Genomic DNA, 25,077 nt, shown 5'->3' with positions numbered 1-25,077 from the left:
TCTGCAGTTATGCCTCATGTCATGTCACAATAATGGGGTTTCTTAATAATGATAGAGGAGATCCCAGATTGCACATTAAAATCAAAGATGCTCCGATAGAAAAAAAAGACACAGTGGAAGATAAAAATGTATGTGGTTTTGGGGCTGTTGGGAATGTTTTCATTAACCTCTGCAAAGTTTTTCCAGCTCTTTTACCTTCTGCTTCCATACCACAGGTCCAAGTTACACACATACATACACACACTCCCCTACACTGCACATTATTTTCTCCATGTCGTTAGATTCCTTGACTCCAATTTTTATTTCTCAGAATTGAACTCTCCTAGACTTTTTTTCAAAGAAGCTTTCTATCTAGCATTACATTTTAAGACCTGAAAATTCTTTAAAACTAAGCTTTAGGGGCTCTACAAGACAAAACAATGTGCTTCTTTATCAATTCCAAAAGTTTTTAATCATATAGAAGTGAGTATACCTAAAGCAAGAGATGGTGATGGTAGCAGCTGTGTTTCAGGAGCCTTAAGTGTAGATCATGTTTTGTTTTTAAATTTTAAGTTTTGGAGAAAATACAAAACTTCCATTAACAATGGAGTAAACTAAAAAAGTGAATGGGGGGGGTGAAGAAAGTATCTCTAAGAAACAAAATCTAAATTCAGAGGCTCAGTTAGTTTCCAACTTTTTTGAAAGCTTCATTCTCTAAAGACAAATAATTTCAGTTTGATAATTTTGTATATTTGCCCCACAAAGATTAATGATTAAATCTACAGTTAATATAAAATATATATTGTAAAAGACTAATATGGTCAAAAATATTTCCCAACCTTTAGAATATAATACACTTTATTTCTTTTTTTATTTTCACTAAATTTATTCTAGCCTGTTTTTTTTAAAATAAACATACAACTGGAAAAGTCAAAATCTAATTTTAACACTACTACACACACCTTCATGTCAATGTAACAGAACAGCACATCATTTGGATTCTCAATGAATTAAGGGGAAAAGTCCAATCAATCAATTTTGTTGGTTTCAAAACCTGAGATTCTACTTTCATGGAAAAATTCCTTAATTCATAAAATGTAAGGATTCCTTTAATTACTTGCAAGGAAAAGTAGATTTGATAAAAGACATAAAACTAATATTTTATCAATTTTAATGAAAATGTAAGTTCGGAGTGCAAATTTCACATTCCAGTAGTACAACTACATGGCTAGGTAGCTTTTTAACTTTTCAGTAGTTCAGGACAAGAGTTGCCGAAAGGAAGATTAACCTAATTTCCCAATGTCACTGACATTTCCCATTCTCCTTTGGCAGCTTCAGAGATCTCTAAAATCTCAATTCTCAATTAATTCCTATGTATCCTACATGCATTATGGCTAAAAGCCATAGGACTCCAAAAAAAATCAGGCTTTTTGACAGACATTCTGGGATTGACTTGTTTTTTTTAACTGACATGAAAGATTTTCTTGCCAAGCAAGATTTGCTTTGAAATATTGTAGGGAGGTCTGGAATTTCAAGTTTCAAACTTGCATGCTCCTACATTTCAGCAAAGCATTAGGCAACTTTCTGACCCATGCTCCTGCCCCTCTGGGACTAGGTAGAAGATTCATTTGTAAGAAGAGAGAATGCATTCAGATTTCCATGACTTTGGCCCTAAGGACTCTGTAAGTTTATTATTATGAAACCCATGATGAATTTTGTGTTGTTAACCAAAATTTCTTTGTCTTATCCACAGGGTTCTCTCCTTTCATTAACTAACTCCCTGAAGTATGATGAGTAAGTAATAACCAATGTCACAGAATCTCAGGAAAATCATATAGTCTAACATCTTCTCAACATAAAATGAGAAATGAGTCAAAGATGACCTGGATTGTTGAGAACACAGCATTGTCATTTAACATATACCTATTTTTTTTAAAGTCTCAAGGAGAAGAGATATGGTTTTAGAGGTATAACACACAAGAAGCATGCATAAGAAGCAAAATGTACCAGATTTATTATCATTTATTTTTTTTGTGGGGCAAAGAGGGTTAAGTGACTTGCCCAGGGTCACACAGCTAGTAAGTATCAAGTGTCAGAGGCCAGACTTGAACTCAGGTACTCTTGAATCCAGGGCTGGTGGTTTATCCACTGCACCACCTAGCTGCCCTATTATCATTATTTTTAAAACCTACCCTAGAATCCATCAGCCCAGAGCTTTTCTTTTGCTTAGAGCTACAGTTTGCTTATAGGGGTCTGTGTGTGTGTGTGTGTGTGTGTGTGTGTGTGTTTCCCCTATGGGATACAAAAAAAAATGTATAAATACAGCAAAGATGTTAACTGCACAAAGAGAGCTTCTTTAGCACCTTGACTTTTCTCTCCCATTGCTATCTGTTGACTGAATAGAGGTAGTTATCAGGCATTTTTTCACAACCTGCTGTATGTTCAAGTATCCCTATCATATGGATTTATGCTCCTATGCCTAGGCCACATATACTAATTTATGCTACTGCTCAAAGCAGGTTCCTTGTGATATTTTCTTAGTCATAAGAACTTTATTGTGTCTGTAGATAGTAGACACTGGAAAAACTCACAAATCTCTCTAGCCCATCAGGAGAGTAATAGTTCTTTTCTTGAATGTTATTCTTTAAGAGGCTATGGATTAATTCTGCTCAGCAGACCAAGTAGATTCATATGATACTAGAACAATGGATGGAATTTCTTTTTCTTTTTCTTTTTGCAGAGCAATGAGGGTTAAGTGATTTGCCCAGGGTCACACAGCTAGTAAATGTCAAGTGTTTGAGGCCAGATTTGAACTCAGGTCCTCCTGAATCCAGGGCCAGTGCTTTATCCACTGCACCACCTAGCTGCCCACAATGGGTGAAATTTCAAAGGGGAGAATGTCAAAGAATTTAAGATGGCCCAGTGGTATCATTTAAAATTAAATTTAGGATTAGATCAGAAATAAAGCCTCACAGCTAGACTCTACTGTTTCCCATTGTCATAAGGAGTCCAGAGGAGTATGAACTTCAAAAGCCACTAGAGACAACTCTATGATATGACTGCTGTATGGAGTGATTTACCCCACATATAGTTATCATGCAATTCTAAGTACCAAAGAGCTTGTGCTGTAAATACAACCACAGGATACTCTCCCAATAAAATCATTTTATCAAATAAATGTACTTCATTGTACAGATTGGGGTGATACCCAATGTGTGTTCATGGTATGTCATTTATCTAAGTTTGTCTCACTAAATGCCTTATTACTTTATATTCCTCCCATAGCCCATCAGTGCCTTAAGCGTCATCCTGATTTCTAGTGTCTGTGAGGAGATTATATATAATTACTATTACTAGCTGGCTACTAAGGTCCCTGCCCATTTGAAATCTACAGTCCTATAAGTAACACATTCCTATAGACAAAGGTTTTAACCTGGGGTCCAAGATCTTTTTTTTTTTCAACAGATTGGTAAATATATTTCAATATAATTGGTTTCCTTTACAATCTTTTATTTTATACATTTAAAAACATTATTTGGAGTAGAAGATCCACAGGCTTCACCAAACTGCCCAAGGGAAGTGTGGAGGGGGGGGCCATAAATATGGTTAACAGCCCCTGATATAACGCTTTTAAGATTTAAAAAGTACTCTCCTCAAAATGATGCCTTGAGGTAGGTAATAGGAGTACAAAAGAGAGAAACGGAGGCTCAAAGAGGTTAACAGAACTTTCTCATTATCAACTTGCTGGGTGGCACAGGAAACAGAGAGTTACCCTGGAATAAGAAATCTGGCCCCAGCTACTTACTAGCTGAGGGATCCTTAGCAAATCACTTAACCTCTGTCTGCCTCAGTTTCCTCATTCATAAAATGGGGATAATAATAGCACCTGCCTCCCAGGGTTGTTGGGAGGATCAAATGAGATAATATTTGTAAAGTATTCCACAAACCTTAAAGTATTATAGGAATTATTATTATTATTATTATTACTGTTTGATAAAAGCAAGACTAGAAGCTACAAATCGTATCAGTATCCAGTATGTAGCAAGAACTTGTACACAAGTTGATATTTTTAAATTATAATTTGGGGATAATAACACTTACACTACCTACCTCAAAGGGTTACTGTGAGGAAAGGACTTTGTAAATCTTGAAAGCACTATATGAAATGTAAATAATTGTTGTTATTATTAATCATTTATAACAAACCTCATCTCATACTACACTTCAATTCAAATTAATTCAATAAATATGTATTAAGTCCCTGCTATGTACAAGACACTGTGCTAGGTGGGAATAGTTACATAGATTAAAACAAGCCTTTTCAACACCATTCTCACAGAATCTTATCGTTCTTTTATATTTACCTTCAGTTTCCTGTCTTCACTTTTATCCCTCCATCTTTTAAAATTTGTCTTTCTGAAGTCTGTTTTCACTAATAAACCACATTGGTCTTATTATATACCTCACCCTTTTTTTATTCATGAGAACCAACCATACCAGTATCCACAAACTCCTTCTCTTTAGAGCCTCCCATTTCTCTTAAGCCAACTTCTCTTTCATAGTCAGTGCCTAGGAATGAGTTCTACAGGTTTATATTCTTTTCAGGGCAACTTTTTGAACTATGTTGGGGTTAAAAGAAGATCAAAGAAAAAATGATGCCTATTTGACATTGGCAAGAAAATCACAATGTACAATGGAGAAGAGTATCCAACCTCAACTGGCTTCTATCTTTTCTACAAGAAGAATGATCTTCAGACTATAAAGGACATAAAAATAAATAAATAAAGCTCACACTGCCCCCAAATGAGGGCCTGGAGAAACTACATCACGGGGTAGCAAAATAACATGCCAATGTTTGCTGATGGTTCTCAGTGATTTCTGAAGAATTATGAGGAATCAAAGAACATCAGAATTGGATATGGGTAAATGTCCCAACCTTTAATTAAAAGGAAAAAGGTGACTATTTTAAACTATACATGGGCTAGTAAACTTGACAACAAACTCTTTTAAAATTCTAGTAGAAATTATTAAAGGGATAGTTTATGAATATTTTGAAAGAAGGGAAGGCAATAATTATGAGTCAAAATGGGCTCAAAAGAATCATAAATGGCTAAATTTTTTCTTTAAAAGTTTACTAGTGGGGCAGCTAGGTGGTGCAGTGGATAGAGCACTGGCCCTGGAGTCAGGAGTACCTGAGTTCAAATCCAGCCTCAGACACAACACTAGCTGTGTGACCCTGGGCAAGTCACTTAATCCCAATTGCCTCACTAAAAAAAAAAAAAAAAAAAAGTTTACTAGCAGGGCAGCTAGGTGGCGCAGTGGTTAGAGCACCAGCCTTGGAGTCAGGAGTACCTGGGTTCAAATCCGGCCTCAGACACTTAACACTTACTAGCTGTGTGACCCTGGGCAAGTCACTTAATCCCAATTGCCTCACTAAAAAAAAAAAGTTTACTAGCCTTATAGATAAGAGAAATGTCACAGTCATTATATATCAGGATTTCAACAAGGCATTTATTTAACAATATCTCTTGCAATTGCTTGTAAACATGATGAGATAATGCAGGCTAGATCATTTGTACAGTTAAATAAGTTTGGAGATAGCTGAAAAGACCCAAAAGAGTAAAGAAGGATGTTATTCTAGAAGGAAATCTCCAATAGAGTACTCCAAAGATTTGTTCTGTTCAACATTTTTATCAATAACTAGGGGATGACATGCTTATCAAATCTGTGCCTAACACAAAGCTAGAAGTGATTATAAATATAATCTATAATAATTAGTATCCAAAAATATCTCAATGGTCTGATCCTATTTGGTTGAATCTAATAAAATGAAATGTACTTGGGATAAAGCCCTGGCTATGAATTTAAAACCAAAAAAACTCTATACTTCACAAGTACAGTATGGGGGGTGGGGGTGGAAATAAGACTATAAAGTAGTCCATGTGAAATGACCTTGGTGTTCTAGTGAACTGGTGAAAAGTTATTTAAATAAAAGGTATTATTATAGACTTTCCAGACATTCAATCATCACCTACAAAGATTAGTAAAGTGATACAATTTTGCCATGATGGGATACCGATGCACAAAATAAAGAGGAAAGTCACACTGTCACTTTCTATCTGGAGAATGTATGACTATTTAAAAAGAAAGAAATGCTCTTAACCCCCCTATCATTACCACAATGTTTATTCTGTTGATGTTAGAAGCTAATTAAGATGCATTTTTTAAATTTCCTTTTTCATAGTTTCCTATGAATCTGAATCAAGTACACACCTTATACCATTGCTTCTTGCCTCTCCCATCCCTCCAACATAGGCAAAATACATGGTACTTCAGAATCACTATGGCCCATGGGTATGGTGATTCACAGATCTCCTCTCACCTGAATGTACATGGCGCCCTCTACCGCTTTTTTGAGGTCAGTGCAACCACTGATGAGAGCCAGCTGCTGATCAGCGCTCAAAGATCCTTTTAGTGTCCCTGACTGCTCCAGGGTCTTCATCTCTTTCCTAGAAGAAAGCAACAGGGGGAGATCACAGAATGTGTTTGAGAAAGCAAGGTATGAAAACAAGACAGCTCCATGCCTGAGGGTCCGGGTGCCTAGGGTGCTCCATAGAAACCTTTAGTCATATGCCACATATACAAATAAAGTAGATCACAGGGTTATGCCACTTGAGGAGGAAAGTGATGAGTTCCCTCCTAAAAAAAGGATTTTTGTTTTCAGTATGTGGAGTGGGAGAGAGAATACTTAAGCTTGGGCATTTTTGCATGTTTTCTGGAGAGTTTAAGATCCAGTTTGTTTATTTAAAATTTTTTTCTACCTTAGAATAGTCCCAGGAAATGAGCATCTTCTTCAGGAAGCCTGTCAGGGACAGCATTCATATATGACTTCCGCCTCAAACTTCATCCCATACAAATAACATAGCACAGAGCACAGTACTTGATATAGCCTACCACTGAGAACAGAAAGAATTCTCACTCCTCTAGCAGGCTTTCTGAAGTTTGAAACAGGGGCTCAATCAGTTTTGTCCATACCAAAAACAAGCATACACATGGCCTGACCAAAGAACCAGGAAACTTATTATACCTGCTTTGGGGGGAACATTTTCCAAATGGTCTGATCCATTGTAGCCTTACTTACCTATGAAATGAAATTTTAGAAATATATTACAAGGGGCAGCTAAATGGCGCAGTGGATAGAGCACCAGCCCTGGAGTCAGGAGTACCTGGTTTCAAATCCGCCTCACTTAACACTTGCTAGCTGTGTGACCCTGGGCAAGTCACTTAACCCCAATTGCCTCACTAAAAAAAAAAAAAAGAAAAAAGAAAAAGAAATATATTACAACTGGTTAAGATCAAAATTAACCAGGTCATTGAGGTCTAAACTACTACAAAGGAAGAAACTTATGAGAACTAGAAACATGTACTGGGAAGGAAAGTGAAGAAGCAGGAGGGACCAAAAAACGGGAAAAGAGAAGAAAGGAAGGGAAAGAAGAAAGATGGATGTGAATCAGTCTACAACTGAATAACACAAGCAGACAAAACCAGAAATAAATTACAACTGGGGTACAAAGGATAGATTAGAATTCTAAACATATTTCTAACCTCAACTCTAGAGAAACGCTGAATTTCTGAATAGCTAAAGTCAGATAGACAATGTCAAATGTTAAAATTAGCCTGTGGATCTTGACACAGAATTTTATCTGCCTCTTTTAATCTACTGCTTTCCATACATTGTCAAATTATACCTACTACATTGTGGTATTCAATATCAAGCAAATAAAGTCTTAAAATGGCAGATGTGTTTACCTAGGGGTGATATGGGAATGACAGACTGGGGATAAAAAGAAATGAAGCAAGAAGAGACACAGAAAGAGTCTGTTAGCATGAGGCCAAGAAAAAAAATGATCTCATTTTGCAGTCATTTAGTCCATAAACATTTATTAAGTGTTTACTATGTGCTACACACTGTGCTAAAGCACTGGGGCTACAAGTAAAGGCAAAAAACTTTTCTCCATTAAAAGAATTAACAGTCTAATAAGGGAGACAAAAAGAAAACAACTATATATCTACAAGATATAAAGGAAATTGGATAAATTGGAGATAATCAACAAAGGGGATGTATTAGAACTCAGGTAGATAGGGAAAGGCTTCCTGTAGAAGGTGAGATTTTAGCTAAGACTGGAAGGAAGCCAGGGAAGTCAGGTGGTAGAGAGGAAGAAGCAAAGAGGAAAAAGCGGAGATGTAAAGGGGAGGATTCCAAGCATGGCCAGGTAGAAATGTAGAGAGTCAGCAGAGGAAATGTTTTGTGCAAGGAACATCAAGGAGGCCAGTGTTGGGGGGGGGGAGATAATGAGTTCAGGTTCAGATATGTTAAGGGTAAGATGCCTTTGGGACATCCAATTCAAGATGTATAATATCTGAAGATGAAAGGCTGGAGGTTAGCTGAGAGGTAGATATAAAAATCATTAGTATGGAGAAGATAGCTGAATCCATGAGAACTGCTGGCATAACCAATTAAAATAATGTAGAGGAAAAAGAGATGAGAGTCCAGGACAGAACTTTGTGGGACACTCACAGTCAGTGGGCAAGATTTGGATAAAAACCCAGCAAATGAAACTGTTGTTGCTGTTGTTTGTCCTTTATTCTCGAAGAGGACCATGGCATTGGGAGGTGATGTCATGACCTGCAGTGAATTGGACTTTTAAGTGAGGGAGGGCTATACAAAGTCACACCAGCCTCACTCTCTCCTCCACAGTCATCTGGGTCCATAGGCAAAATATATATCAGGATGACCAGCGATGGCCCCAGATGTTTGAGGCAATCAGAGTTAAGTGACTTGCTCAGAGTCACACAGCTAGTAAGTGTCAAGTGTCTGAGACCAGATTTGAACTCAGGTCCTCCTGAATCCAGAGCCAGTGCTCTATCCACTGTGTCACCTAGCTGCACAAAGAAAACTAAGGAGCATACAGAAAGGCAGGAGAACTAGGAAATATTGGTGCTATTTTTAAAAAACCTAGAATGAGGAGAATATCAAGGAAAAGAAGGTGATAAGTAGGCTGTAGACGTCAAAAGGAGCCAGAAAGAGAAATTCCATTTAAAATAGCTGCAAACAATATAAAATACTTGGGAAACTACCTACCAAGATAATCCCATGAACTATATAAACACAGTTACAAAACACTTTTCAAACAATGACAGATCTAAACAATTAGGAAAATATCAATTACTTACAGGTAGTCAAAGTCAATATAATTGACATTCTATCTAAATTGATTTACTTATTCAGTACCATACCATTCAAACTACCAAAAGAATTATTTTGTAAGACTAGAAAAATAATAACAAAATTCATCTGGAAGAACAAAAGGTCAAGAATATCAAGGGAATCAATTAAAAAAAAAAAAAACAAGAAGGCACGAAGAAAGGTAACCTAACCATACCAGATCTCAAGCTGTATTAAAAAGTTGTAACATGGGGCAGCTAGATGGCGCAGTGGATAGAGCACTGGCCCTGGATTCAGGAGTACCTGAGTTCAAGTCCGGCCTCAGACACATAACATTTACTAGCTGTGTGACCCTGGGCAAGTCACTTAACCCCAATTGCCTTACTAAAAAAAAAAAAGTTGTAACATCAAAACACAGATAGGTGGCACAGTGAACTTATCTTCCTGAGTTCAAATCTGTGTGACTCTCAGCAAGTCACTCAATACTGTTTGTCTCAGTTTCCTCATCTGTTAAATGAGCTGTAGAAGGAAAACTACTCCATTATCTTTGCCAAGAAAACCTCAAATCAGATGACAAAGAGTTGGACACAACTGAAACAACTGTACAATAAATTGTCAGAACAATCTGGTACTAGCTAAGGAATAGAGTTGTGAATCAGTGGGATAGATTAGGTACACACTACACAATAGTAAATGGCCATGGTAACCCAGTGTTTGATAAAGTCAAAGGTTCAAGCTTTTGGGACAAGAACTCACCATTTGATAAAAAAATTCCTGGGAAAACTGGAAAGCAGTTTGGCAGAAACTAGATATAGATCAACGTCTTACACTGTATACCAAGATAAGGTCAAAATAGATACATAATTTAGATATAATGGGTGATATCATAAGCAAATTAGGGAAGCATTTTTACCTGTCAGATATATGGATAAGGCAGAATAATATGACCAAACAAGGGACTAGAGAGGATCACAGGAAGTAAAATGGATACTTTTGATCGCATTAAATCAAAAAAGATTTTGCACAAACAAAACCAGTGCAGATTAGAAGGAAAGCAGGAAACTGAACAAAAAATTTTTACAGCAAGTTTCTCTGATAAAGGCCTCATTCATCAAATATATAAAGAACTGAGTCAAACTTATAAGAATATGTCCTCCAATTGATAAATCATCAAATATATGAAACAGGCAGTTTTTAGACAAAGAAATCAAAGCTATATTCATATAAAAATGCTCTAAAAATTACTGATTAGAGAAATGCAAATTAAAACAATTCTGAAGTACTACCTCACACCTATCAGATTGGCTAACATAACAAAAAAGGGAAAACTATACATGTTGAAGGGGATGTGGGAAAACAGTAACATGCCACTATTGGTGGAGTTGTGAACTGATCTAACCATTCTAGAAAGCAATTTGGCACTAATGCCCAAAGGATTTACAAAACTGTACATATCCTTTGTTTCAGCAATATGACTAATAGGTCTTTATCCAAAAAGATCAATGAAAAGGGAAAACGGACCTATATGCACAAAAATATTTATAGCAGCTCATTTGTTGGTGGCAAAGAATTGGAAATAGAGGGGGATGCTCATCAATTGGGGAATGGCTGAAGAAGTTGTGGTATATGATTGTGATGGAATAGTATTATGCTGTAAGAAATGAAGAACAGATGGTTTCAGAAAAACATGGGAAGACTTATATGAACTCATGCAAAGTGAGGTGAGTAAAACCAGGAAAACATTTTATACAGTAACAGTAATATTGTACAATGATGAACTGTGAATAATTTATGATCAAGACTATGATCCAAGACAATTCCTGAAGGACTTATGATGAAAAAAAAATGCTAGCCACCTCCAAAGAAAGAACTGATTTAGTCTGATCCAGAATGAAGCATCATTTTTGCATTTGATTTTTCTTGCTTATTTTTCAACATGGCTAATGGTAGAAACATTTCCTGCATGAGTTCACATGTGTAATTGATATCATATTTCTTGCCTTCACACTAGACGGGAGAGGAGTAGGAGGGAATTTGGAATTCAATTTTTAAATGAATGTTAAAAATAAATAATGTTTTAAAGAGATATGATCTAAGTAATGAAATGCATCTTAAATCAGTAACTACTAGTAGCAAAGTTCAACAGCTTGGTAACCTTCAGGGTGCTAAACACTGTGTTTTGTTCCCGAAAAAAGCCATGTGGGGGCGGGGCGGGGGGGGATGGGGGGGGCGGAGAAGGAAAGAGTACAATGAGTTATCTGGTTCACTGCTTACAATCAAAGTGGACTTGATTAGGTTTGTGCCCATGCAAGTCAAAGCATGACAGGCTGCCTCAAGAACATGAACTTGGACTAAATTTCAGTAGTGGACCTTGACACTGAAAGCATGACAACTGTACCTTTGGCACATTATCCAAAGGACCACTGTGACTGAGCATCACCTGAAACTCCCTGCTAGTCTGAACTCTACCTCAAAAAGTAGAAGCACAGCCTGGGTGGACTACTAAGGTAACCAGTGCAGCTGGAACACATAACCATTGCCCATATGCCCATATGGCAACAAAATCTCGAAAGGCATTCCTTAACGAGCATCACTATCTATTGGTTATGCATCAGAATCAAACATTAAAAAGACTTCTTAGACACCACTGGCTTGCTGCCCTTTAGCCCATTGGTTCTTTCTCTGTGCCTGAGAATCCCTACCTGGAAGAATGGCAGCAAACCAAAAACCTATCCCCATCCAGCATTGCTTTCTTCTTTTTTCAAATGAGACAACACCAGAGAAAGAATGTGAGATCTAAAGGGCAAGAAGCAATGGAGGAAGTTCCCCTACATAACCAAGAAATACTAGCACAACTCGGAGGCCTCTAGGAGCTTTCTCACAAATGCTGGCCCCTAAGCCAGTGGCCCACATGATATAAAGAAATAATAAAGGACCCTTCCACTATAGTGGAAGAATTGAAATTCAAAAGAATTGAAGTTGGACAGAAGGGAGGAAGTCAGATGATTCACAAAAAATTTTAGAGCTGAAAGACACCTTACATCTTCATTTTACTACTGAGTTCTTTAAAGTCTACCTTGAAAGTCTTAGATTTGATTCAGCCAGTGACAAGAAGCCACTGATAGCTATTAAAGGAACCCTGATTCAGCCAGTGACAAGAAGTCACTGATTAGCTATTAAAGGAACCCTAAGAGTCGCTTATCTCTGCAAAGGAGTGACCATACTGGGGGAAAAAAACATAGGATCTCAGTTGAAAGGAACATTAGATGCCATTGAGTTCAACCCATTCATTTTAGAAATAAGGAAACTGAGGCTCAGAAAGGTTATAAAAGCTTGCTCAAGCCATCTGGCTAGGCAAAGATCTGAGGTAGGATTGGAACCCAGGTGTTCCCCAATTTCAAGTATGGGGTGCTCTATCTATTACTCTATTCCAAAGGGATCTAAGGACTTTGACTTTATAGATGACCCCAGAAAGACAAGTGGCGAAAGAAAGAAAACTAGAGAAAACAAAGAGTAAAAGGGTAATCATAAAAGTAGAGAACACCAATTCACAAAAGCCAAGGAATGAGATTTTTTTCAGGGAGAAGGCACTAATAGGATCAGATACTACAGGGAAGTCAAAGACAAAGCATTTTTTTTTTAAAATGACTAGTCCTAACAGACATATTTAAAAAAAAGAAAGAGGGTGGAACATTTAACAATAGATGCTAAATACAGTCTAATGTATTAGAAATAAAGGTGCAGGATAGATATTTTAATTCAATAAATATTTATTAAGCATTTATTCTTTGTAAGGAATGGTGGGGAAGATGAGTAAATTGAGGTCTTTACCTTCAATTCTTACAATCTGGCAGTTTACAATCCAGCAGCACCAATAAATAATTTCTGACCATATACATGCATAATTAAAGAAATATAAGTTGAAGCAATATTTAAGAAATATAGAGCTAAAATTATTAGTATTATTATGTTGTTGTTCAGTTGTGACTGACTTTCTCACCCCATTTGGGGTTTTCTTGGAAAAGATACTGGAGAGGGGCAGCTAGATGGTGCAGTGGATAGAGCACCGGCCCTGGAATCAGGAGTACCTGAGTTCAAATCCGGACTCAGACACTTAACATTTACTAGCTGTGTGACCCTGGGCAAATCACTTAACCCCAATTGCCTCACTAAAAAAAAAAGAAGAAGAAGAAGAAAAGAAAAGATACTGGAGCGGTTTGGCATTTCCTTCTCCATCTCATTTTACAGAATAGGACTTGAGCCAAACAGGCTAAATAACTTGCCCAGAATCATATAGGTACTAAATGTCTGAGGCCAGATTTGAACTCAGAAAGATAAGTCTTCCCCAACTCCAGGTCTGGCTCTCTATGTACTGTACCACTTACCTGCCCTTTAGTATTAGTACCTTCCTCAAACAATTTCAAGTGTCAATCAATCACTACTTACTTATGTTTTATTTCAAGTTGAGTAATCCACTAGAATCTTTTCTTTGTGTAAAATATCCTTCCTGACCCTGAGTTAAAGATCTGGATTCAAATTTCCCTCTGACATTGCCACCAGTTTTTCAAGTTTCAGAAAAGCTTCCATGTTTTAATTACTGGCTTGTTACTTATCAATGAGAAGGCATTTATTTGGTTTCTAAACAACATTCATTAAGCTATCGGTCTGCTTTTTGTCATCCTGGAACTGGGGGAAACTGCTTTCTTTCTTTCTCTCCTCTCCTCCTCAGTAGTCTGACATAAGCCAAAATAAGAGATATGCCACTCAATGAGACTTGGTGTCTCTATGATTCCCCTACAATGCACAAACCCTCTCAATTGCCTCTTTCTAAACAAAAGATTTCTCCTTTGAATGCCCATTTCTTACTGGTATGTTTTTTTTCTTAAGGGAAGTTTTGATAACCAATCACTTTTTAAAGTTTTGAATATTATGCCATACATATACTATAACCATATACTTCAGCCTAAGGTTGAAGATATTGAAAAAGTATTGAAAGAGACAATAATAAAGCATGTTTAATTTCTACCAACAATGGAAAATTATTTAAATTGATGACTAAGCTGCTTGGGAGATTATGTCATTTTGAACAAGCCAAATTAATTTAAATAGAATCTTTACACTTCCTATAAGTAAAAACTGATTCTTTAACTAAAGTTACCATCACAATGATAAAAATTCTTCTGTAATACTTGTTTCCTACTGTGAAAAATGTCTTAACCCAATTTCTAAAAAAATACACAAAGTTTTAAAAATAATTCAAATGAAGGAAAGATAAAAAATTTTCATTTAATTAGTTCACACCAAGTAGTCATAATACATTAAATTCTTCATGGAAGAGCTAAGTAAGGTACGTAGATGCCCTCTAGGGTCCTGCAGGCTCTGCCCATGAGATGGAAATTATTATTGTAGCTCTCCTGCAAATCTGAAGAATGAGAAAATTTTTGTGGGTACAAATTTTTACTATAAAAAACATTATCAATGAGATTTCAATACTGTCAGCACTAAACCCTCTCTAGTTTGTGGTCACTCTCCGTTGGTCACTCTCCTAGAATGTTTTGAAACTCTTCCTTCTCTCCCACATACTGTATGTCCAAGTTCTGACTGCTGTTCACCAAAGATGATATACCTATTTATAGTTAGGCATTATCATTTAAAGTGATTTTTTGGTTGGTCCACACTAGTTACGTTGCCCCATTCACTTTGGTATTGAATCCATCATAGCTAGGTTGTAGTCATGCCTGCTTTGGCCCATGATAAACCAGTACCCTCCAGAAACTCCTTATTTCAGTGAGCCTATCTTGCCAATTAGATAGGTAGAGCAAATAACAAAACTATTTTGCATCTAGAAATAATCACTCTTCATGAGTCTGCAATTCCACACAAAGCTTATTGCCACTGTAGTCCTATCTTCTGTCTTCTCCTCTTTCAAAGGGCTTGTTAAACTTTGTTAGTCCCGTTCTTTGATGGATATCATAGATAGCAGAATTCACAGGCAATTTACAGCTTTCTATGGCCAGTAAAAAAAATTTATGTATAGATATGCCAGCTACAAGCTAGCAAAGTATCGCAATTGTTTTTTAGGTTTATGCACCATAATATGTTTCTCTTTTTTTTTTAGTGAGGCAATTGGGTTAAGTGACTTGCCCAGGGTCACACAGCTAGTAAGTGTTAAGTGTCTGAGGCCAGATTTGAACTCAGGTACTCCTGACTCCAGGGCCGGTGCTCTATCCACTTGCGCCACCTAGCTGCCCCATAGTGTTTCTAATGAAGACAGGATGACATTGTGGAGTGTACACTGACCCTAACATAAAATAGACCTGGGTTTTGAATCCTAATTCATAATACTTAATAACTCTGTTCGAATGAGCAAGTCACTCAACTTCTCTAAGATTCAGTTTCCTTATAGATAAAATAAGCATAATGATAAGTGTGGAACCTGCCTCAAAGGACTGGTTTGAGGAGGGAGTAATATAATATATTTAATGGTTCTTTGCATTATTAGGCTTGCCTCTGAAAAGTCATCAATCATCTTATATAACTGTCACACTCACCAGCCAGAATTTTTAACGACTTAATACTAACATTTTTTACAGAAAAATTAGGATAGAACGCAGAACTTTAGTTGCCCAGTAGAGGTCACTCATAAGAAAAGACTCAAATACAAAATGGTTACTACTTTAATTCTACTGTTGTGGGTTTTTTAATTGATGACCATTTATAAGCTGGTCAAACCCAGTTTAATTTGTATTGGTTTCTTTATATAAGGTGTGTCCCTAACTTGATGGGCCCATGGACCCCTACGAAGCCCTGGAACTACTGCAAGAGTCCAACGAATTCACCACATAAAAAGAATTATCCTTTTGATCATTATTTAGCTCCAACAAGATAAAGAGATGATTCAGTATATGATAAAGATAACTTCTGAAGGCTAAATAATGCCCTACACAGTACATGTATTATTTTTCCCCAAATTTATGTAGATATTTATGTGATAAATAAAATACAAATTCATTTAAAAGCATCAATGAATTCAGTGATTTTTTTGTCATCACATATTTTCTCAATCAATCAAAATAACTCTAAAAACCCATTTATAAATAAAAGAATTTTGTGTTCTTCAGAAAACAAAAACAGTAAAAGTAGAAGGCATACTATGTTCTAGATGCCATCTCTCCTCTAAGGGGCATCCCTCTGCAGTATTCCCTTCCCTCTTATGATTAATCTTATGATAATCTTATGATATTAACAATAAATAATAGTCCTACTTTGCTCATTGCCATGGAACTAGTGATATATTTGGAGTTAGAGATGGTTTTTGTCGTTCAGTTCTTTCTGTCATGTCCACCTTTTTGTGACCCTATTTGGCATTTTCTTGGTGGGAGGTATTGGAGTGATTTGTCATTTCCTTCTCCAGCTCATTTTACAGATGAGGAACCTGTGGCAAACAGGGTTAAGGTGACTTTCCAGGGCAACACAGCTATTAGTGTCTGGCCTGGCACTCTCTCCACTGCCCCTGGAGTTAGAAGACATGGGTTTCAAATCTAGTTTTTACCGTTTACTACCTATGTGACGTTGGGCAATTCATTTAATGTCTTAGGCCTCAATTTCTTCATTCTGGAAAATAGGAAGCAGTTTGGACTTACATGCCTTGAAATCTCCTTCTATCTCCTAATCTATGATCCTTGAATAGGGTTCATTTCTGATTTCAAGTCCCTGCTCATAGGGTATTATCCGCCTGGAATAACTTACCTATCTATGGGAATTCTACCCATCCTTCAAAGCCCAGATCCAGTCCAACCTCTCTCTATAAACCTTCCCAACTTGTACAACCCACACTGACCTGTCCACTCCATGAATAATAATAATCGTCACAATAACATTTGTTAATATTCATATAATACTATGTGTCAGGCACTGTGGTAAACACTTTACAATTATTATTTCATTGATCTTCACAACAACTCTGGGAAGAAGATTGCTGTTATTATTCCCATTTTATAGTTGAGGAGACTGAGGCAGACAGAGGTTAAATGAACTGTGTCAGAAGTCACACATAATTATTAATAATGGGTTTTGGGAGGACCCAGGGACACTACTTTGGAAAGTTTAGTTCAGGAATTTTAACTAATCTCTTTCAGAGCCAGCCCAAAGGTAAAATGGAGATAGACTCCATTGTGTCTAGGCAGGGGAAACCACACCTAATCTGAAAGTGCCTTTGCCTTCAGGGAGTCTCTCCTACAAAAACATCAAGTAAGGAGCTGCTATGTTGTTCTTGCAGTAGCTTCGGTGATTTAAGGCAGACCAATGAAAGGAAGGGAAAGAAAAGGAAGGGAATAAGAATTTTTTAAGCAACTATTATGTGCCAGGTACTGTACTAAGTGCTTTACAAATTTTACCTCATTTGATCCTTAAGAACAACCCTTCCAGGTAGGTGCTATTATTATCCCATTTTAGAGTTGAAGAAACTTGCCAAAGTGACTTGCCAAGGTGGCACAACTAATAACTTGCCGGAGGCCGGATCTGATTCTAGTGTGTCTTCCTGATTCTAGGCTCAGTGCTCTATTCTGCCCTCCAAGGAAGGATGCTGCAGAAATGAGGCAGAGCTGGCTCTCATGAACAGAGGTGCTTAGATAACCAGAAATTCACAATGTAGGAATAGGCATTAGAGAAGAGGAACCAAGTGGATTCTGGAAGAACTGTCAATGATGAGACGCTCATAGCCTGTATGTATAATTCAAATGGTCTGAGGCATCCTCTTTATTAAGCTCCCCCTGGAAGCATTTCACATCATTTTTCACAGTCACAGCATTGGCATTCAGTAATGAATAATTCCTTGAACTTGAAAAATTCATTATTGGCAATAATATAAACCCCAAAGTATTCTGAAAACAAAGGCAATCACTTAGTAATCATATATGACCAACCACAGTCTAAAAGAAATGCATCTCCCTCACTACCTTGAAAACATGGAGGGCTAGGGGTTCAGAATGGTAATACAGACGGATGCTGCTGATGCACTGCTATGTAAGCTGGCTCTGTTGAAGAGCTTTTTCACTGTTACAAGGAAAGGTCTATGGAAGGGAAAGAGAAAGAGGGTGGATTTGGGGGATAATGAATAATATTCAGTGATATAAAAACCAAGAAATCAATAAAGCTTATAATTAGTTAAAAAACATATTATAGGCAAGACTTCCTAAGTTTTTCCTTTCCAAAATCACTTTTCATAGAAATAGGGTTGAGAACTAGACCTGTGATTTTATAGATGAAGAAATTCTCTCTACAATGCAGGTCAAGTTAGACCTGAAAGTCTTGAAAAAGCTGCCTGGAGCACACAGAGAGTATGAACAAGTGGCTGTCGAGGTCACAGTCATTATGTGCCAGAGGCAGCATTTGAAACCAGTTCTTCCTAGTTCTAAGGCCTGCTCTCCATCCACCATGACAAGGTGCCTCTCTTTAGAGAAATAACAGGAATTAAATAGCTGTTTTGACCCTAAGTAACCCCATATAAATCACTGTAGAAATCAATTTAGTGGCCACAGATGGAGATTAATAAAGCTGACTGACCATCCGGAACCCGACTTTCCTGGTTCTGCTGTGTTGTGACTCATACAAATTAGCCTCACAGGACGGTCTTTGATTCATTTCTGACTTTCTGATTTGACTGCCAATTATATACCTCTTGCCTTAACGCAGCCCCCTCAGATGGACATAGAGACATACAAATACATAAATACACCCTTGTTCCCAAGGAAGCATCAACCAAGACATTCCAAATAAAGGACAATGTGTTCCTGAAGTTCATTTGGCAGTGGGTGAAGCTGAGGGAGATACTATTGTAATGCCTGCTTGAGTGGCTATTCTGATATCACCTCATGGTAGGGTAGTGACTTCACTAGCATCATCTCCACATCATGATGAAATATCCAAGTAGGATTTTAGTGGAACAAGAAAGTTTATAGTTCATAAGACTTAGAGATAAGGAAACCAAGGCCTAGGAAGGTTAGGTAATATATTCAAGGACATACAAGCAGTAAGTAACAAAAATTCAAACTTCGTCCTCTGACTCCAAATTCAGAGGACTTGCACAAAGTTCAAATAGAAGAGGGATTTCCTACAGCTAACAAAGTTCTCCAAATATTGGTTACAGATAATATGCTAATTATTACACGGAGCCCCACAACACTAGAGCTTCTTCATCAATGGTCATGCAAGAGATGGGTCTCACAATACACTCAGGAAAAATCAAAAGAATGAAAAATATGTATTGACCAGGATTGTGGCATATACAGTTAGAAGAGCAGGCCACCAAGTTAGGACATCAGTGTGTATGTGTGTACAGGCATACACAGATATACACATATGTGTGTATACACATACTTTTTTAAACAGACACTGCATGTGGACAGTGAGCTGGGTCCAGACTGAATAGAGAGAGACAGGGCTGGATCACATTTGAGAAACTGTACAGCACCTTCAACGAAAGTGTGAACTGTTTGCAATCTACACAGATAAAGGGAGTTTTCACCTCCACAAGATCACATATTCTCTAAAGCACTCAAGTATATTCTTTTTTTCCTTTCAAAGAGATCTCATTTTAGAGATGTAGTATACTTCCCAGGTGGCCTAAATTCAGACCAATGCAGCACTCATACATACCATTTGCCATCACCTTTTGATGCTTATTTCCAAAGAATTAGAATTTCATCATCTTGATAATTATTACTAACTTTGTTAATTATTTTTGCTCATTGAAATTTTTTTCCATGGTATTGAGATGAAACATTTTGGTCCGGGGCACAGGGAAGGAAGATCCAGAGATTCCCACCTGTCTCAAAAATAAAAGACTCCGAAAAACATGATTTAATTTTTATCCAATTTGTTTCATCCTGAAATGAAAATTGAGCAAGCATATGGGTGAGCTGAGGAATGAATATGAGGGTATGTACGTGAAAAGCAAACACAAACACGCCCCTTTTTCTCTGTAAAAAGAGACTGCTCCACCTCTCCATGGGTATTCATTTACCTCAGGATTTTTCCTGAACAAGTTGTTCATAATTATTCTCCAGAGAACCACAGCCAAATACCACCAAATGATATTCTGGTTGTTTCTTAAACAAATCTCTTCCCCCACAGATTCATCTCCCACCCCTTATTGCCTAAACTTGACAGGAAACTTAAGACAAAATTTAGTGTCAATGTCTTAAACAAAAACATCATCAGCTGCTTACAGAGCAATATTGCCCTTTGCCAACACCATCTAAATGCAAATCTAGATTGGAGAGATGCTTTTCCTTTCTTTTCTTTTTTTTTTGTGTGAAGTATATCTCCACTACATAAAATAAACCCTAGATAAGTCTTTGCCCAGGCAGCCAGTGGTTTCTGAGATCAAAACATATGACTTGCCATAAATTAGCATCTTTTCAGAAGTAGGGAGACCTGCTCTGTAGTAGAAAGAGCCCCAGATTTCTGTCTTGAGCTCCTTACCACTGGCTCTGACCCTTCCATACCAAAATCTTTCAGAAGGAAGGTCCCAAATTGCCAGTACTGGCGTCCTGGTTCTTGTGAGGTAGGCACTTTCGGGTGGGTGGAGAATCTATCTTCCTTATCCAATCAGACAACTGGAACTGGGGAAGGGGAATAGGGATAGAGAAGAGAGCAATTGGAATTCTCAAGTACTAAGGAGAAGAATCACTAGGAATTGAACAAAAGTGGTAAGAAAACATCAAAGATAAATCTTACTTACTTCTCAATTTTCCCTAACGAACTGGAGGTTGACCACTACCTACACAAAGTTTCTCTTCCATATGTCTACTTCTTCTATTCACAGTCACTACCCTAATTCAGGACCTGGACTATAGCAAGAGCTTCTGAATTGGTCTCCCTACCTCAAATCTCTTTTCTTTCTAATCCATCCTGACCACCATCAGCTTCCAAAGTGATTTTCCTAAAGTACAGGTCTGATATCACTCCTCAATTTAATAAACTTCAGCAGCTCCCTATAAACTCTCATGTCAAATATTTCAATTGTTTCACTTTTAAATTTATATTTTTGCATAAATTTGTAATATATATATATATATATATATTGTAGTCCACTAATACCACAGTAGATATATATAATTTATAAGTAAATATTATACACATATGGGGGGATGCTTGCTCTACATTTTTTTACTGATAAGTGTGTGATGAAAAAGTTTAGAGGCTACTTCTCTATAACAAGATACATATTTCATCATGACCAAATAGGATAAATGGGTATCAAAATTTTCCAATAATTATGTAACTGTTATTAGCATTTTATGTATTAAAGTGTCTGTAACATTTTAGTAAATGTAGCTAGACATGAAATAACTTTCAACCTTAGCAAACTTTAAACCAATTAAGTTTAGGTTTATAAAGCTAGATAAATTCATTTATTTTTAAAACTCGCCCTTTTATTCCTTTGAACGCTAAGACAGACTCAGCTCCTTTGTATCCTAGAAGAGTAGGCACCGTCTCCTAGGGAAGGCCAGCTGCTAGTCTTTATTTACCTGGTGGGGTGGGCAATCTCATAAAGAAGTTGGGCTTTTTAGTTGATTTGGCTTTTGTTAAGAATATGGCTCTGAGGCTCCTCATCCACACTATCAAGTTAACATGCCTAGAAATGAATCAAACAACAATCGTGTTAAATTTAATATGCCTACCAAACTCCTTCGATGAAACAAATATGGTCTTGAAGCTTGAAGTGGAAAGAGATAAAGCAGAGAAAGAAAACTATAGACCAAAAAAATTCTAATGGATATTGATGAATCTATCCTGAGAAGGCTGTTATAGGCATGCCCAAGGAGTACAGATCCACTTAGAAGTAACTCAGAAAATATAAGGCAGGGGCACCCAAAGGCCCGGGCTGACATAGAAAATCCTGCCTAGATCAACCTACCAGCCTGAGGGTTGTTCAATACCCCCAGAAGAAATGTGAAAGCCCAGAAAGCAGGAATTATCCCAAGAAGGGAAACATTAAAGTATCCAGGATTATGACAACCAGATGGGTTCCCACTTGAAAAAAAAATTGTTCATGATTCACTATTCAATTAAAATTAGAATTATGTACATATTGATTTCATTTTTATTTTGTTTCCCATTTTACAACACTATCTTGACATGATTAAACCAGAGTAGCAACAACTAATGAAGAAAATAAGCATGCAATCTTTCAATTACAAGAAGAACTCTGCATCTTAAATTGTTTTAAATGTTTTCCTTCCTTGTTTTGTAATACCACTGTATAAGGGATTAGTCTCTGACAAGAACTTTCTCTGCGGGTAGTATCATCTGAGAAACTACTTACAACATATTTTGAAGGCAAACTCAAAGGTAGATACTTGATACTAAAACTAACCACCATAAAATGAAAGAGAACTCCTTCTTTAGAGGACAAGAGGCTTACCACTAAACTCTGTCTGGCTATAACAATTTATTTGCCTTTTTTTTTTGTTTACTATTCTTTGTACAGAAGTTGTAATTTCATTGGGGAGATAGCACTCTCTTACCAATGCATATTAGTACCTTTTCTAACTTGAAACTCAAAGCTTCCTCACTCCTAGGTCACTATACCAGAGGGGTCTCTCCTGAGGATAGAGAAAACTGTTCTGAGGAAAGTCAGATTAAAATGTAAGTGGGAATTATTTAACAAAATGTATAATGATACAATACAACATAGATAATGTTAATTTGTGATTTTCTAAGTCACTATGAGGGGATAGCTAAGTGGCACAGTGGATGAAGTGATGGGCCTCACATCAGGAAGACTCATCTTCCTGAGTTCAAATAAGTCTCAGACATTTACTAGATATGTGACCCTGGACAAGTCATCTAACCCTGTTTGCCTCAGTTTCCTCATGTGTCAAATGAGCTGGAAAAGGAAATGACAAAGCACTCCAGTGTCTTTGCCAAGAACCCCCAAATGAGGTTCATGAAGAGTCAACAATGAACTGAAAACAACCCCAACAACAACAAACAGCTCATCTGTAAAAATGACCCTTGTGTTCCATTGGTACTATGTAACACAAACTTCCCAAAGGAAGTATGGGTTTTAAGCATAGGCGATACTCATTTTTCTACTGTAATAAGTATTAAGAGTCAGAGCCTGGATTATGGTACAAGCAGTAAAGCACAGGAAGAGAGAAGAAATACTGCTAGAAATTTCCTTACTCTCCTAGAACTAAGGAACCTTAGACTTCACACACTGTGCCCACTGACTTTGACTCCCTAAATTGCTTAACAGAAGCAGTCGGTTTTGACTGTTTTTGCTTCGTTCTTTAAAGGATTTAATGGAGAAATTAAGTCTCTGGCTCTACAGAAACCAGGTTTTTCCCTCCCCTCTCCACCATTTCTAGTGTCTTTTTTTAATACTGAATAATCATCAGCAAATACAAATATTTCATTATGGCAAAGAAAAATAGGAAAAGGATATGTAATCAATCAATCCATCAATAAACATTATTATGTGCCAAGCCCTGTGCTAGGTGCCAGGAATACAAAAGGAGGCAAAAGGCAGTCCCTGTCCTAAAAAAGCTTATAGTCTAATGGAAGAGACAACATACAAGTAAGCATATACAAATATAAATGAAAAATTAAGACAATATAAATAAAAGATAAATAGAGAATGATTAACAAAGGGAAGGCAGTGAAATTAGAGGGGTTGGGGAAGGCTTCCTGTAAAAGATGGGATTTTTGCTAGGATTTAAAGGAAATATCAACTTCTAGTGAAGTTTTGTGGGATGTTTTTTATTTATATATATGTGTGTATATATATATATCATATATGCACACATATATACATATATATTTACTGATGGATGCAGCATGACAGTGGATTTAGAGAGCTATGCTTGGGAGTCAGAAGGCCAGTGTTCAGTATCACTCTGATACATCCTGGCAGTATCACACTGAGCTAGTCAATCACTCAAGGCTTTAAGCCCCATGGGCAGCCTAAACTAGATTAAAATGTAATTGAGAAAAATATTTATCAAATAAATAAAAATACAAGTAAAACATAATTAATGTTCATTTGTGACTTGTTTCTATTTGAGTTTACAGCCCTGCTTTAGATAACTTTAAGACTAGCAGTTGCAGAGAAGGTATCTACATATACTGGTAGAGGGAGTTGCCTATACCAGTGAAATCACAAGTCCAGGCTCTATCCAGTCCCTATCCACCTATAGGTTAGATTTAAAGGGATGGTAACAAAATCGCTATTCATGTACCCTTCTTCACTTCTCTTGGGTTTTCTTCTGTGAGTTTTAAAAAGTATATTATTGGGGGGGCAGCTAGGTGGCACAGTGGATAAAGTACCAGCCTTGGATTCAAGGAGGATCTGAGTTCAAATCCGTCCTCAGACACTTGACACTTACTAGCTGTATGACCCTGGGCAAGTCACTTAACCCTCATTGCCCCAAAAAAGAAACCAAAACAAAAGTATATTATTGGGGGGTGGGGCAGCTAGGTGGCGCAGTGGATAAAGTACCAGCCCTGGATTCAGGAGGACCTGAGTTCAAATTCAGCGTCAGACACTTGACACTTACTAGCTGTATGACCTTGGGCAAGTCACTTAACCCTCATTGCCCCACAGGGGGGAAAAAGTATATTATTGATGCTCTTTGTTTTCCTATGTCCCTCACTACCCACTAACCTATCATTTCTGGTGCTTTCTTGGGACTTGTCTGAGCCTCAGGCAATCTGCATGATGGGGTGAGGAAGAAGAACTGGAGCCAGAAGGCAACTGGAAAAGAGTGAGATTAATTCTTCCCCAGCCTCAAAAATGAGGCTGATCATACTGGAGACAAGGAACCTAAACCCTGATGTGGGAAGAGGCTAATGGAATTCAGTTA

General features: G+C 37.2%; 1 protein-coding gene across 1 annotated transcript in view; it reads right to left on the bottom strand.

The window, feature by feature from the left end:
• CRYL1 (crystallin lambda 1) overlaps positions 1-25,077 on the bottom strand; it is a 178,598-nt gene that overhangs the window by 135,037 nt on the left and 18,484 nt on the right. Inside the window, exon 3 of the mRNA XM_043997794.1 lies at positions 6,362-6,488. Coding sequence (XP_043853729.1) covers positions 6,362-6,488 — 127 coding nt within the window. The remainder of the gene's footprint in view (positions 1-6,361; positions 6,489-25,077) is intronic.

Source organism: Dromiciops gliroides, chromosome 3 (assembly GCF_019393635.1).
Source record: "Dromiciops gliroides isolate mDroGli1 chromosome 3, mDroGli1.pri, whole genome shotgun sequence".
NCBI lineage: Eukaryota > Metazoa > Chordata > Mammalia > Microbiotheria > Microbiotheriidae > Dromiciops > Dromiciops gliroides.
Note: the sequence above shows the minus strand (reverse complement) of the source record. Positions and strands in the feature narration are given on the sequence as shown.